This window comes from Sceloporus undulatus, chromosome 7 (genome assembly GCF_019175285.1).
Source record: "Sceloporus undulatus isolate JIND9_A2432 ecotype Alabama chromosome 7, SceUnd_v1.1, whole genome shotgun sequence".
NCBI lineage: Eukaryota > Metazoa > Chordata > Lepidosauria > Squamata > Phrynosomatidae > Sceloporus > Sceloporus undulatus.
Window position 1 is genome coordinate 30,148,617 of NC_056528.1, and position 14,464 is coordinate 30,163,080.

Genomic DNA, 14,464 nt, shown 5'->3' on the forward strand with positions numbered 1-14,464 from the left:
AAGACTGTCCTGGCTGGAAAACAAAGCATCCTCTCCTTCTGCAGCCCAGCAGCTGGACCCGCTGCCAGCAGATTAGGTGGCTGAGATTAATGGGATCAGATCAGATCAGAGGAGAGATTAGGCGTGGTCAATAAAACCAGATTTGGGGAAAGAGATGTGGTCAGGAGGAATCAGGAGAGATTATTACAGGGCGGCAGGCTCTCCTCGGGAACAAAGGGCCCTGATCCTCCTCCTTTTTTTCTCGCGGAAGGGAGAATTTGGCCTTCCCCCTTTGGGCAGCCATGGTAAACCACCTCCAAGAGGGCTTTTTTGACCTGGAAAGACTCCTTGGGCCCTCTGCCTGGGAAAGAAGGCCTTCCTTGGGCTGGAAGGGGCCAGAGGGAGGGAGGGGAGGAGGAGGCAGAGGACTCATCATCCTGGGCAGTGCTGGGAGGGCTGTGCAGAGGTCGCTGCTCTGCAGTGCCAGAGATGTACTTCTCCGCCTTCTGCGCCCACGGCGAGATAAAGGCAGTGCTCGCCTGTCAGCTCCTGCGTCCTTCACCAGAATAAGGAGGAGGAGGAGGAGGAGGAGGGCGCGCTTTCTGCCACCAAGATCTATGGGGGAGTGGGGCTGGGCTGGGGGCGGCTGGTGATGCCTTTGAGTGTGGAAGGCCCTGATGGCAAAAGGCAGCCACCCGTTTAACAAGGAGGTCTCTCCCTTTCGGAGCCCAGCAGAGCACCAAGATTATCAGGGGAGGCCTTTCTCTTTGCCTAGCCCCAGCCCCGTTAAAAAACAACAACACAATCTGACCTGGAACTTTAAAAAATCAGATTTTAGTACTACAGTCTGGAATCATGTTTTGCAAAAGGAGATGTTCTTGTCATTGTGTTCCAAAGCAGTTATCAAAATAAGGCTGTAAGGAGGTGGGTGCTGAGCCCACCTTGGGAGGTCTCTTGCTCTTGCCAGGAATGCCCCAAACAGAGCCCCCCTTCCTGAGGAATTGTGACCACGTGGGGAGGAGAGGGTAGTGCTGGGGGGATGAGAGAAGGGAAAAGAAGAGAGAGGCACACAAGTGGACTCTGTGTGTGTGTGTGTGTGGGGGGGAGGTGGGCACCTGCGGACCCTGAGGCAGTTCAAAGGCAGCTCTGGTGGGAAGCAGAAGGAAAAGAGGAGGAGGGGAGGGAACCCCAGAGCTATAGGGGATCCGGCTGGGCAGAGGAGAGGCAGCCCCTGTTTCAGCAGCCCTGAAGGAGGGAGGTGGGGAGGGAGGTGAGCCTTGTTGAGCTAGGTGGGGAGACCCTCAGGGCTGGGACCCTCCTCCTTTCCTCTAGGGGCTGGTGGGCTGAGGGAGCCAAGGGAGAAGAGCTCTGCCTGAGGGTCCTGCTTGGCCTGGCCCTCCAGGGAGGCCACACGCTGCTTCAGCTTCATCTGGGCCGCATCGTACTCGGCCAGCAGGCGGGAGAAGCGGGCACTGAGTGTCTCCAGGCTGCTCTCCAGCCGGTCCAGTTTCTCACCCACGCTGAGGCCCTCTGTGCTCTTGGCAGCTGCTGCCTCATCCAGCAACCCTTCCTTAGTGAGGATCTCTCGACCGCGTTCCTCCAGGAGCCGCTTGGCCTCTGGGTACTCGGTCACGGCTTCCATGAGGTCCTCCTTGGAGAGACAGAAGAGGTCAGAGTAGCCAATGCTGCGGATATTGGCTGTCCGCCTGTTGCCCATCTTGCTGCCCTTGATGTTAAGAATGCTGATCTCCCCGAAGCAGCAGCCGGCCGTCAGCAGGGCATACTGGGTCACGCCGTCATCGGCCACCACTGCCAGCTTCCCCTCCTTGATGATGTACATCTCCTTCCCAATGTCACCTTTGCGGCAGATGTAATCTCCGGGGCTGAAGACCTGCGGGCGCAGCTTGAGGACCAGTTCCACCAGGAGGCCTGCCTCGCAGTCTTGGAAGATGCGGACCTTTTTCAGGGTGTCCAGGTGGACATTGATGGCGATTTCGGCCCGCAACTTGTCTGGCAGATTCTTTAGTACTTCCCACTCATCCACCGTCTTTTTGTTGGTCCAGAGGTAGTCAAACCACTTGATCACCTTGGCCTCCATCTCCTTGCTGACCTTGCGGAAGTGCATGTAGTGCTTGACGGCATCGATCTTGGCTTGGAACTCGGCACGCGTGGCATTCATGTTGGAAATCATGGAACCCACGTTCCCCACAATGGTGGCAAAGATGAGGACACCAATCAGGAAGTCAAAGATGACGAAGAGGTACTCCTCATCCCGCACGGGCGGAGGGGTCTCTCCGATGGTGGTCAGGGTCAGTGTGGACCAGTAGAGACAGTAGATGTACTCCCTGGTCAGGTAGCCATACTCTGGGTCTGATATATTGGGATACACCCAGGTGTCCTCCCCGAAGCCGATGGCCTTGGAGATGGCATAGTAGATGCAGGCATTCCAGTGGATGATGATCAGAATGTAGAGTACTAGGTTGGAGATCCGGAAGATGTTTGGGTAGCTGGTCCTGGTCTCGGTCCGGTCAAAGAACTCAAACATGCGGGAGAACCGCAACAGCCGGTTGAAGCGCAGCTCAGGGCGGTGCACCCCAAAGGCGAAGTAGCCAAAGTCCGTGGGCAGAATGGAGAGAAGGTCCAGCTTGAACTGGAGGGTGGCTATGTACTTGTCCCGCAGCTTCTTGGGGTCCTTCACGAGCAAGCCCTGCTCCAGAAAGCCTGCCCAGGGAAGAGAGCCAGACCCAATACAATGGGGCATAAAAAGAGCAAATGGGGCTGCTGCATATGTCCCATTTACACCCCCCACTCACACACACAATCTGCCCCTCTTCTCTGCCAGCCAGTGCCCCTCCGCTCACCCGCCTGGAGCCAAACACAAGACAGGCTTCTCCTGGCGCCACCAAGAGGCCAAGGGACACGTTTCCCAGCTTCCCAGGGCTTCAAATGTGTGAGTCTGTCTGTGATGCTCTGAGAATGTTCTGACCCGCATTTTCCTCATTTCGGTCATTTCTTAACTGCTGGATATTATGGCAGAGGCTGTTGCTGTGCCTGAATGCTAATATCCAGGTGGATAATTTTACAAAAAACTATCCAACAGGGAAGAATCATCTCTTTGTCTAGAAATTCTCACTATAGTTTTTTTTAAAATAAATGCTGTTAGTAAGATCCACTTTTTTGGGGCCAGGAAGGAAGGAAGAAAGGAAGGAAGGGGCCACTCTGCTCCAGCTGAACATCTCCAGCACAAGCGCACCCACACCCACACCCACACACACACCTGTGCGCAGCCGGACGACAATGTCAGCAATGTAGATGCTGTCTGCAAGGTAGTCCAAGACAAGCCACCAGACTACATACCTCCTTTGGAGTTCATTGAAACAGGCGCTGTGGAGAAAAGCACCACTGGGTGATCCTTGGGGAAAAGGAGGGTGTCCCCCCACCCTACCCCTAAACACAGGGTCAGAGCCAGAGCCCCAGGAGCACTTCCCATAAGGGTTTTCTCACTTCTGGGACCGGAGGCGGCAGTTAGAGGGCAACCGGGTCCCCCTCACTAAAAAGCTACCATTATAGATAGGGTCACTTGGTGTGGGACAGTGGTAGTGGCAGCAGCAGAGGATGGCCCAGCCCCCCTTCCCTCCACCTCACCCGCTCACTTGGCCAGACCTGAAAGAAACTGGACGGCTTGCTGGACAGGCAAATGGGTGAGCTAGGGGGCAATACTCCGCAACCGGGTCAACCTCCTCCCTTTTGCAGAGTGCCTTGGCTGGTGGCAGTGGTGGGTTTTTAAGATGTTGGCTGACTACCCCTCTGGGAGTTCACCACCTCTGGGCTTTCACCCAGTCCAGGCTGCTCCCCCTGCACCCCTTAGTGATGCCCTACCACCAGGAGCCACGGCTGGGAAATGGCAATGCAGCAGTAGCTGCTTCAGCACCAGAGAGGCAGTTGGAGGACTCCCTGTAGGGTTTCTGAGAGCCAGAAACGCAGCCCAACACCCCCCCCCCCACACTGTATGAGACCGGTTCTGGGACTGTGGAAAACACAATCCCCCCTCCCTGCTGACCTCCTCCAGAGATGGGCATGTGCATGAGGGGGCCTGGGCCTACCAGGAGGCAGGCCTGCTCACCGGGCAACCAGCGTGCTCCAGTTGTAGAGGACAGGGATGGCAATGACCAGGAGCCAGCGGTAGTACAACTCCCCGGCAGGATCTACCACAAAGACCTTTTCCTTCTTCCTGCAAACAGAACCAGAGTGGGGCAGGGAGCAGGGTGGGCAGACCAGCCCTCAGCAGGAAGAGGGGCATCGTAATGGGGGGAGACAGGGCCCACGTCAGCATCAAAACCTCCATGGTCAGGATGGGAGGCAAAAAGGACAGGAGAGGTCCCCCTTCCCTGCTTGGGCACCTGTTGCCAACCCTGTGGACCCTCACACGTCTCTGGCCATTAGCAAGCCCCCTCTGCAGCCCTCTGGGAGGAAGGGCCCCACGTGTTTTCTTTCCTGAGGAAGACCCCATGGGCCCAGCCTCTCCTCCGCTGCCCTTCTCCTCTCCTCTGCAACGGGGGCCCTGGCCAGTGGCAAGGTCTGGATCACCCTGTGGCTAGTCCAGGGTCTATTTCCTGGATGCACACCCACCTCCACCTCCCAGCTGGCATCCTATGGAACAGACACTTTCCACCAAGTGATGAATGGCAAGTCAACACTCAGATAAATTCCATTGCTCCAGTGAATCTACTCTAGTCGAGATTAAACAGGATGAAGGCCCAAGCATGTCCCAAACTGGCAGAGGGAGACAGGTGGACAGCAAAGCGCTTGGGGGTGAATGGGACTCCATCTTAGGGGGTGTTTGCTCACTTCTTTTTTTCATCCTGGTCCGTCAAGGTGTCTCCACTCGCCATGGCAGTTGCCAAGGTGTTTGCATCCGGCCCTCGGAAACGCTCGAGGAAGGAGTCTGTCCGCACATCCTCTTCCCTCTGCAGGCTTTTATTCATCCACCCCCGGAGGGCCATCACCAGCTGGGCTACCCTGCAAGAGAGGGAGGGAAGCATCAAGCTGGAGGGGCAAGTGGGGACCCCTGGCTCCACAGGGAGAGCCCCCCCCCCCCTACAAAGGCCTCCTCCTACATGGAAGTGACCCCCAAGCACCAGCCCTGGAAGAGCACTTGGCCCACAGGGTGGGCCCAGTCGGCTAGAAGGAGGAATCCTGTCCAAAGAGCAGAATCAATCTGGACCAGAGTTGTGCGTAGAGGCAGGAATCATACATGCCATCGGTGTCCAAGGGGTAATTCAACCCCAGAGGGGGCTCCCAATCGGACTGCCCCCCATCCAAAATTGGGAACAGGAGCCACGGGGGGAGTCCAATGGTGAGTGCCTTCAGGGGCAGAGACAGGAGCCCTGATCCATTTCCCAGCTCTACCAAAGAGGCAGCTGGGCAGACAGATGCACTGTGGGCTCAAAGGAGGCCCTCACCCAAGAGAAGAAGCACCCAGGAGCTGTCTGGCCTCTCTCCCCTTAGTGCCTCCCTCATGCTCCGCCACAGAGCCCCAGGCCAGGCCAGCCCCACACATACCTGGAAAGCTCCCTTTTCTTCCGGATGGATCTGTGGGGCTTTGGTCTTGCTTCATCCAAGCTGGCCGACCGCTGCAGCTCTGAGGATGTGTCATTGAGGACACTGGAGGACCCACTGTGCGGAGGAGAAGAGAGGGACCATACACGCCAGTGAAACCTCGAGAGGGGTAGGGAGAGGGGTGAATCCCACCTCCAACACGGGGCAAGGGGAGTGTCTCTGCCTTTGTCCAGATCCTGGGTTTCTCTCATTGACCCCCATAATCCTCCAATTTGTTTGATAGCATGCAGCCTAGGGCATATGCAGAGTGCCTTTGCCTCACCTGCAGCTGCCTTGTCCCCGCCCCCACCTGCTGTTGCGATTGCTGAGCTGGGCCTGCTCTGGCTTATTCTCCGAGGCCCTTCTGGCTGGCGTTGGGGGCTGGTAGTTGGCAGGAAGGGCCTTGGTGCCATTGCTTTTTTTCGTCGTCATTTTCCATGCACAGAAGGGACACTGGCATCCCCCACAACCTGTGAACCTGCACCAGAAGACATTTGGGAACTGAATCAAGTGGTAGAGAATTGCGTCCTAAATACCAGAACAAGTCAGGAGAATTGAGTAACTTTCTTTCTTGTCATACAAGCCATAAAGGTCAGTCAGTGCCCTTTGGCCAAATATTGGGAGCGGGGTGAGGGTGTATTGTCACACATCTGCCAGTGGCCAAGTCACTGAAATGACTGAATGAGGTCATTTTCATTGTGTCTCCAGACCAGATCGGGCCCCTTCCATAGGACCCAGGGCCACCCACACCCCCTGCCCCCACCCTGCTTGGCTTCCTGGCTCTGCCCAGGTACCACATTGGGCCACCACTGCCAATGGCCACAGGGTTCGACCAGGGGCTTGCAGGAAGTGGCTCTCTGGGGTCTGTACACGCATGTGTACCCCCACCCACCCAGCCACCCAGAGGGATCCAGAACAAACCACAAGGACTGCTGGCCATGGTCCAGCCACACTCAGCATTATGGTTGATGGAGGTGGGCAAAATTCCTTTTCCTGAGAATTAAGGGGACAGTGGAAGGGCAGCAATAGAGTTGGTGCCCACCAGGAGCCCCCCACCCATTTTGGCCCTGAGAGTCACCTTCCCAGTCCAAAATCACCCCCATCCACCCTGGGTCCCTCTTGGGCAGATGACCCTTGGTCTCCCATCTGTGTTATGGAGATGCAGCCCAACTGCCTCACAGGATTATCTCAGATGATGATGATAATGATGATAAAGCAAAATGAGAAATGCTATTTGAGGGGAATGTCCCTTCTTCTGGATTGACCCTGCATCCAAAGGTGAAGGATGGAGACTGGCTGAACAAAAAGCCTTACGTGTTCAGCTGCTCATCTGAATTTCAATAACTTGGGGGGGGGGGCAGGCCTCCCACCCTTCTTTCCCCTCGGCCTCTTTTTCTACCCCTCTTTCCGTCTCCCAGGATTTCCTCCCTGTTATTATTATTATTATCATGCAGGGCTTCTCTCAGAGACCTTCATCTCTGTCCCGGTTGCCGTGGCGACAGCATCCGCAGCAGGCCCTTCCCTGGCAACAGGTGCAGGTACTCCCTTCTCCCTCCCAAGAGGCCCACAGCCAAGCCGCCATGAGGACTATGACAAACCCTGCCATGAGTGCCAGCCCTGCATTGTCAAGCCAGAGGCCGTGACAGGGCAGCTCTTAAGAGGTTGCCACAAAATCTCTCATGCCAAGACCTAGTCCTATGCCCCACTGACTGGTTCTGAGGGTCCGGTTTTGAAAGAAGTGGTACATCATCATCTCCATCTAACTCTGAGGCTCATTCATTCTTGAAACTCGAGATCTGTGGCAGAGTGGGGAGGGGATTCTCAGAGTGGTGGGACCCCCAGAAGTCAAGGCCTCTGGCCCTTCAGTGGCTGGGAAAAGTACAGGCGTGGGGTTGGTGGGGTGGTCTGCCTCCTCACAGGCAGCTGAAGGCCTGCTTGTGCCCACGGGGAGCCCACATGTGGACTGGATCCTCCCTGCCCCCACCATGTTGGCAGAGAGTGAGGCCCCAGGGGTCAGGGGAGCAGCAGGAGGCCTCATGTGGAGGAGGAAGCCCTGGCTGCAGGGCTGTGAGACTCCCAAGCAACCATCTCTGGCCTCCCACTGGCACCCAATTCACCTCCTAAAGTCCTCTCCAACTGGGCCCAAACCATAATATTTAGGGGAGGAGGGCAGGAGAGATTGAGAAAAATGCACACAAATAGAATGGCTGTAGCAGGGAGTGGGACACCATGGACCCCCCCACCTTCCAAGAACTGACCTCTCTGTGCTTCAGGGGTACTGTCTCCACTGTGATCTGAAGCTATGCTCCCAGCTCCCTACATGTTTTAAGAAGTTCACAGGGGGGGCTGTAGTTGACAGAGGGGGAATCACAGCCATGCTGGCTTTGCTGGAGTGGATCCCATCGGTTGCCAAGGGGGTCTGAGGTTGATGGAGGAGGAAAGAGGAAGGGAGTCAAGGAGAGAGTATGTCCCTCCAGTCAACCCCTCTGGCCAGGGACAGCCCCCTTGAAGACACCAGGTACCCTCCACAGCCACCCCTCCTGCCCTCTGACACCACCCAGTGCACCTTTGGGGGGTGGGAGGGAGGACAGGGGTCACCTCCAGCAACCTCTGCCTCTGTCTGTGGGACCCAGCCCAAAGCAGGCAGCACTGTGCCAAGGGAAGGACGCAACAGTGGACAGACCCAGATGTGGAGGCCTTCAGCCGAGTGTGTCACAGTCATCTCCGTGTGATGGACAAGAGGAGAACATTCTAGGGCAGTTGGAAGCATCTGTTTGAGCCACACAGAGAGAGGGAGGCTGGGAATGTAGACTACTCTGCCAGTCATGGTCTCCAGACAGTCCATGTTCATTAGTGACACACAGGAATTTCTCACCTCACAAGGCTCCGTGTTGGATGTTCTCAAAAGCCCTCTCCCAATTCCTCAGCTGCCGTCCCCTTGGCAGGGTCCGTTTCTTCAAAGCAGAGTCGCCTCCTGGTCCTCTTTGAGGCTGTGAGAAATTCAGAAGCAAGAGAGATCCCCAGCCCCCACCCTGTGTGCAGAAAATGTCCATCAGGATGAAGAAAAAGAATAAATACACAACACACACTCTGTGCATGTGCAACATTGTCCCATGTTTACTCACTGCTCAGCGCCACTGCACAGACTCCACTTTGAGATCGAATCTAGGTTGGGTGCTGGGCTGGTCAGCAAGGGCAGTGGCCCTTCCAGGTGGCTTTGCTGGCTGGCCAGTGGTGGGCCTCAGTTCCCCTTCCGCTCTTCTGAGCATCTGTCCTCTCTCCGGCTGGGACCCAGGAAATGAGGATGGCCTTTGGCAGACCCTGAGGGGCCCATGAGGTGGGAAAGCGGCTCTCTTGACCCCACACCTGGAGCTCAGCTGGCAGCCCCCTCCCTTTGCTCCAGCCAAGTGGCCTTGGAGTCAAGCAGGTCAAGAGAGAGGCTGCTGCTACCTGCGCACTCCCTCCAGTCCTGAGCAAAGTTGCAGCAGCCACAAGCGCTGGCTCTGCCACACTGCCAGCACCTAGGGACCTTGGTGCTGCTGCTCCTGTTCCCTTGTTGGTTGCCTCAGCCTCCCGCCCACTGCTTAACCCTCCTTCCTGTGCCTCCTGTTGGAAGAGGCAGCCAGGTCCAAAGTGTGTGTGTGTGTGGGGGGGGGGGGGTCAGCTACACCACATCTCTAACAGGGATGGACAGCTTTGCTGCATTAAAAGGTGGGCCTGGATACCCGCCTCCGCCGCCACTCTTTTCTCACCCCTTGGCCTGGCTGGCAGGTGGGGCTGAACATCAGAGGAGCTGCTCAGAGGGACCTGCTGGTCACCAGGGTCTGAGAGAAACCTACTGTTCTCAGTCCGAGGCTAAGGCTGGGCACAGAGGGCCTCTCTCCTGAAAAGATATTCCCCCACCCTGCTTTCCTCCTCCTCGCAATAACAAGCCCTAAAATTCTCTGGCAGCTCACCTTTCCTGGTTAGATAGGGCTATTTGTTAAAAAAAAAATAGCTGATTTTTAAAATTTGTTAAAGCCCATACAATGAATTTATTGATTTTCATCTGAAGCAGGACTTAGAAGGAAAACAACCCCAGCAGCAGGTCTTGGAAGAGGCCTCCTTTGAGAAGATTGCCTTCAGGAGATGCCTGTTGCTGCCTGCAATTGCTGGAGCAGTTGCTAATTAGGAGACCTCTTTGTTCTTCAAAAGGGCCTTTCTGAAAAAAACTAAAATAAGCTAATAATCCATCTCTAGACAACTCCCTTCCTCATTTTATTCTTCAGTGTGCTGTCACTCACCCCACACTCCTGTCACACTCTGGTTGTGAAACAAAGACACCTCCTGCCCAGCAGCGCTGTGGTCTCTGTGTTGTGGCGGGTGCTGGCCAGGGTCACTGGGGGCCTGGCAAAGAAAGGGACTTGGAGGCCTCTTGGCTAGCCCTGGGCTGTGCCAGATCCGCCCAGGATTTGAGAGAGAGCAGGGGGTCCCTGTGACCAGGCAGCAGGTCCTTTATCACAGACTGAACCAGGAGCCTCTTCCACCTGAGCAAGGCATGCGATTAATGCCCCAGCTCCCAGAAGGCAGCCAGCACATGCTCAGAGGCATGCTTCTCTTCTGAGCACCAGTGCCGGGAAAAACTTCTGCGGTCCCTCCGGTGCATGAGTGTGTGTGTACCAGACTTCCCAAAGAAACTGCAGGGCCCACCTCTGAAATGGTCCAGCCAGGAGCAGCCATTGGGTGGCGGACTCCGCTCTTCAGCCAAGCAGTCAATGTAGCCTGGAAAGACACTTGTGGCTGTGTAAGGAAATCACAGGCAGCTTGCAGGAGCAAAGCCACTCAGCCCACAGGCCCATCGCTCTGGAACAAACGGAGGAGGTTGGAGAAGTGCCAGCCACCGCTGCTCCTTGGAAAGCTCCCCGGTGTGTCTCTGTTGCAAAACATGCAACCACCAAACCCACAAGAGTCCTTTCTGGGGCAGAGGCAGGTGAGCGGTGTATGTGTATGGGTGTGTGTGTGTGTGTGTTGAGAGAACCAAACTGCCAGCTCCAGGAGGAAGGGCATAGGGGGGCAAAGGGCTGGTGTTAACCCCAATTGTCACCTCCGCCTCAAGGACCCATGCTGGAACTGTGAAGATGGATTGTAGGGACCAAACAGGGGCAGGGGGGGTCTCTGTCTGTCCCCAGATCATTCCCCACACAGACAAACATGGGTCCATTTACCAGGCATTTTATTAGGATTTGGTCATGCCAAGCTCCTTCACATGCTGTCAGTTGAACACCAGCACTGCAGATTCTGTTGGGTGGGTGGGGACTAGTAGAGAAGCCCCTCCAGAGTTCCCCAAAGGCCCAGCTGGAGCTGCTGTCGGGGGCTGTGGAACCTCACAGAGATGGCTTGGTTCAGTCCTCCACAGCAAAATCCCAGCAGAAACCAATGGGAAAAGCAGCAGCTGCTCTCAAACATTTTACTAAGAAAAGCTTTACCTGGGAGTCATGGACAAATCCTTAATCCGGCTGTGCATCAGTGCACACCAGCCCTGCAAGGTAGGAGCCTCTCCCTTCACTGTAGAGTCATCCCTGTAGCTGGATGACAATGGGCATTTGGAAATGTGTGGGCACACACAGCAGTCTGGTCAGCTCAATGACCCCTTGTACTACTGCAAAGTCCATCCACTGGGGCTTCCTTGGCCCTGAGTGTAAGGAGATCTGCCCCAAAAGCATGCCATCATACCATGCCAGCTGGCCTTTCAAAGAGACTCACCCCAACTGTAAACTAGCCTCTGGGGCGATGGAAAGGGGGCTACTCTGCCCAGTTGTCATCACTGTGGCATCTCTGGAGGCCTCCCAGCATCACTCGTGCTGTTCGTAATTGTGCCCTCTTTCCTTTTCTGCCCCATGGCCCTTCTGGGTCACAGCCCTTTCCTACTTCCTTTCCCACCTCAGGCTCCCCTCCCTCCTTCACTCTCTGGGTCTCCTCCCAGGACATCTATGCAGCAACAGGTGGGCTACTAACAAAGTGGAGGGACAGAGGGGTGCGAAGTCATCTCCGAAGCCAAAGCCACATGTTGAGGACGCAAGCTGAGACCAGGATCGAGTAGAAGAGCAGCTGCTTCTGGCGCCAGCCCATGCTCTGCTCCTCCAGCGCCTGCAGCCGCCCAGAGATCCTCATCAGCTGCATTTCAGAGAAAGAAAAGGGGAGACAGGGGATGACCAGTGCCTGCATCCCAAGGACACAGACAGAGCCCCAGGAAAGGCAAGGAGCAAAAGTCAGGCCGCTGGGGGTGGGGGGCAGCTTTGGTACCTGCTTCCGCATTGCCAGGATGTCAGTGGGGCCAAACTCCTCCAGGGAGCTCTCCAGAACCAGGGTCACCTCCCGAGAACTAAGAAGGGAAAAGCAGACAGGACCCATCATCCCTGGCTGTCATCCCTAAACATTTCATCTCACTTCCCTGCACCTGAGCAAAGCCATCCTTTTAATAGTTCCCCCATTATTTGCTTGCTAAATGTTTACGCCATTTCCACCTTCCTTCCACCCCACCTTTGCCTCCTTCTTCCCCGCTGGTTAAAGCTATGCTATGTAAAGCCTATGGCGCTATATGAATAGACATAATAACAACAACAACATGTGGCGGGGGTATTCACAGTATCTGTCTCAACCCCTCTGGGGGAGTTCATATTCCAGCACCCAGAATCCCCAACTGTTGGCGGTGTGAGGGAGCCTTGGGGAGGTGCAGTCCAGCCCCATCTCTCTTGTTGGAGGTGAGCCAAGGTGCCAGTCTCCCTTCCCCTCCCCATTCTGCCTAAGGGGAGCCATCCTGGTTGCAGGTTGGAGGGGAGCCGAGGGCTGGGGGGGGGGCAACGTAGCTGTGGCTGGACTGGGGCAGAGTGCAAAGGAAAGGCCAGCCCAACACATGCATTGACTCCCAAGATTAGCCCCTACTGCAGAAAGACGGCACACAAAGCCCAAACACACACCCAGAGGTTAGGAAGCTGCCCCAATCTGCAGCACATCAGGCTGAGCAAAGCTGGGCAGCCCCAGCGTCACCTGGGGAAGGGGGCTGGGAGAGGCCTCCAGAAGAGCTGGACCAGCAGCTGACCCAGGAAACGCAGCACCTGGAAGACGTTCTGTGGGGAGTAGATCCGGGACCCCAGGGGGAAGAGGGGGAACTGGGGGGTTGGGGGCAGAAGAGCCCTTGGCCGGCTCCAGCCACCGGGGGCCATGCTGTGCTCCAGCCTGCAGGGCACAGGGACACAACCAGGCCCTGTTACTCCCTCTGGTGGCAGAAGGGGCAGAACCATACTGAAGCCCCCCATTCACCCCACTGTGGCCCTTGGCTCTGCAGGGCTGGGCCCAGAGAGAGGCCCTGCATCTCTGCCAGCCAAATCGCCTCCCTCACCACTTGTGCTAGTCTTTCTTTCTCTTACCAGTCCTGCCTCTGCCGGGCAGCAGCCTCCATGGCCAGATGGGGAGCATCCATGGGGCACTCACCTCTCTCCTTCCGGGCTCGGCTGAGATGTCCCTGTGGGGAGTGAGAGGCCATCAGTCCCACTGAGATAGAAGATTTTTAAAGTTTAATATTTAGTATGCATAAATGTAGTGTGTAGAAATAAAGGTACATATGTATAAGCATTTGAAAGGCCCCAAGAATGCAGGCAAAAGATAGAGCTGAGGCATCAGAGCTCAAGATGATGCAGGGGGTTGACCTCGAGGATCTGGATTTTGTTATGAGTGAGGAGACATAAATCCTGGAAGAGAGATATCTCCGCAAGGCCTGTAAGGGGGGTGAGGCAGATAGGGTAAACGGAATGTGGCTAAAGTGTACCTTTAACGTATTCATGAGCCAGGTGCTTCGCTCCTTGCTGCCGGGCTGCTGCTTGCGCTGCGGGTGAGAAGAGAGGGACGGCGAGGAAACACGGGAAACAAGCATGGCCCACCGACTGGAAAGGCCGAGTGGCCTCCAGCCCCAGGGAGAGCAGTGGCCACAGGCCCCGGCCCTAGTTTCCCCGGGCAAAAAACAATGCTCCAAGGTCTGCAGCAAAGACTTTACTCTATACAGTATATATATATAACATACATACAGGCACATGGCTATAGGGATAGAATGTGCAATGGGCTCAGGAAAGGAAAAGGTGCCTAAAGCTGGAGACTTTATGAAAACAACGAAGACAGGGCCACAGATAATTACGTCACTTTAGAAAGAAGAAGATGATGAAGGCACTTCGGTTTCTTTTGCTGAAGACAATTCAGTCCAACTTCGACCTGAAAAACCCTCCGTTGGCTTCCAAAGTATGGCTGCATGCTTTCCCTCTTTGTCCTCCTGGGCCCCTCAAGCCTTTTTCCGCTGATGATGGAGGCCCTTCCCGGGGGTTTTCCGAGGCGGAGAGAGTGTGACTCGCCCAAGGCCACGCTTGAGCAGCGGGGACTCGAACCCTGGTCTCCGGAGCCCGCCCTCCGAGGACCCTCTCTGGCCGTCCCTGCCTCCCCTTCCGCCCCCAACGACTGACCCTTCAGGCGGCGCCGCGCAACGGACGAGCAGCCCTGGGGGCGGGCAACCCTGGCCAATGGGCCGGCGCTGGGCCTCGCTGACGTCATCGGGGCGGACAGTGCCGGCGGCCCGGCGAGTACCGGGAACTCCCCCCAAAGGCAAGGGAACGGGGCCGAGGGGGAGGGAGATTGAAGCGCGGAGAGGTCAACCCAACTCTCGGCCCAACCCCCCCCCGGAGTCCGGCCGAGGGCCCTCCCGCTCCCCCCCGGGACGGGCCGTGGCTTGACATGGACGAGTGCAGAGCCCCCACCCCCCCCCACGTACCTGGGGCGGGCGGCGGGGCTTCTCCTCTTCCCTCGCCCGACCAGGGGAGGGAGTCCCGGGGGCCGGTCTGGGGGAGCCTCGGCGGAGAGGCCCGGG

General features: G+C 56.5%; 1 protein-coding gene across 7 annotated transcripts; it reads right to left on the reverse strand.

The window, feature by feature from the left end:
* Window positions 1-791: 791 nt before the first annotated feature.
* On the reverse strand, window positions 792-13,392 carry CNGA2 (cyclic nucleotide gated channel subunit alpha 2). Of its 7 annotated transcripts, XM_042478140.1 has the most exons (11): window positions 12,984-13,392; window positions 11,860-11,938; window positions 8,453-11,730; window positions 8,261-8,347; window positions 7,836-7,996; window positions 5,861-6,055; window positions 5,542-5,655; window positions 4,828-4,998; window positions 4,103-4,210; window positions 3,257-3,363; window positions 792-2,700 (listed from the first exon to the last, which is right to left on the reverse strand). In XM_042478140.1, the coding sequence occupies exons 6-11, from the start codon at window positions 6,007-6,009 to the stop codon at window positions 1,265-1,267; spliced, it is 2,085 nt and encodes a 694-aa protein (XP_042334074.1). In that variant the 5' UTR covers window positions 6,010-6,055; window positions 7,836-7,996; window positions 8,261-8,347; window positions 8,453-11,730; window positions 11,860-11,938; window positions 12,984-13,392; the 3' UTR covers window positions 792-1,264. The 7 variants fall into 7 exon arrangements, with proteins under 7 accessions (XP_042334074.1, XP_042334076.1, XP_042334075.1 ...); XM_042478142.1 differs by lacking the exons at window positions 7,836-7,996; window positions 8,261-8,347 and having other exon boundaries at window positions 8,453-8,609; window positions 8,703-11,730; XM_042478141.1 differs by lacking the exon at window positions 8,261-8,347.
* Between the last annotated feature and the right edge of the window lie 1,072 nt (window positions 13,393-14,464).

Coding starts and splice junctions, on each gene's coding strand:
- CNGA2 (XM_042478142.1), bottom strand. CDS start 6,009: ATGACGACGAAAAAAAGCAATGGCACCAAGGCCCTTCCTGCCAACTAC. Junction 4,999..5,541: donor AAGAAAAGGGAGCTTTCCAG/GTATGTGTGGGG, acceptor CCTCTCTTGCAG/GGTAGCCCAGCTGGTGATGG. Junction 2,701..3,256: donor TGTCGTCCGGCTGCGCACAG/GTGTGTGTGTGG, acceptor TTCCCTGGGCAG/GCTTTCTGGAGCAGGGCTTG.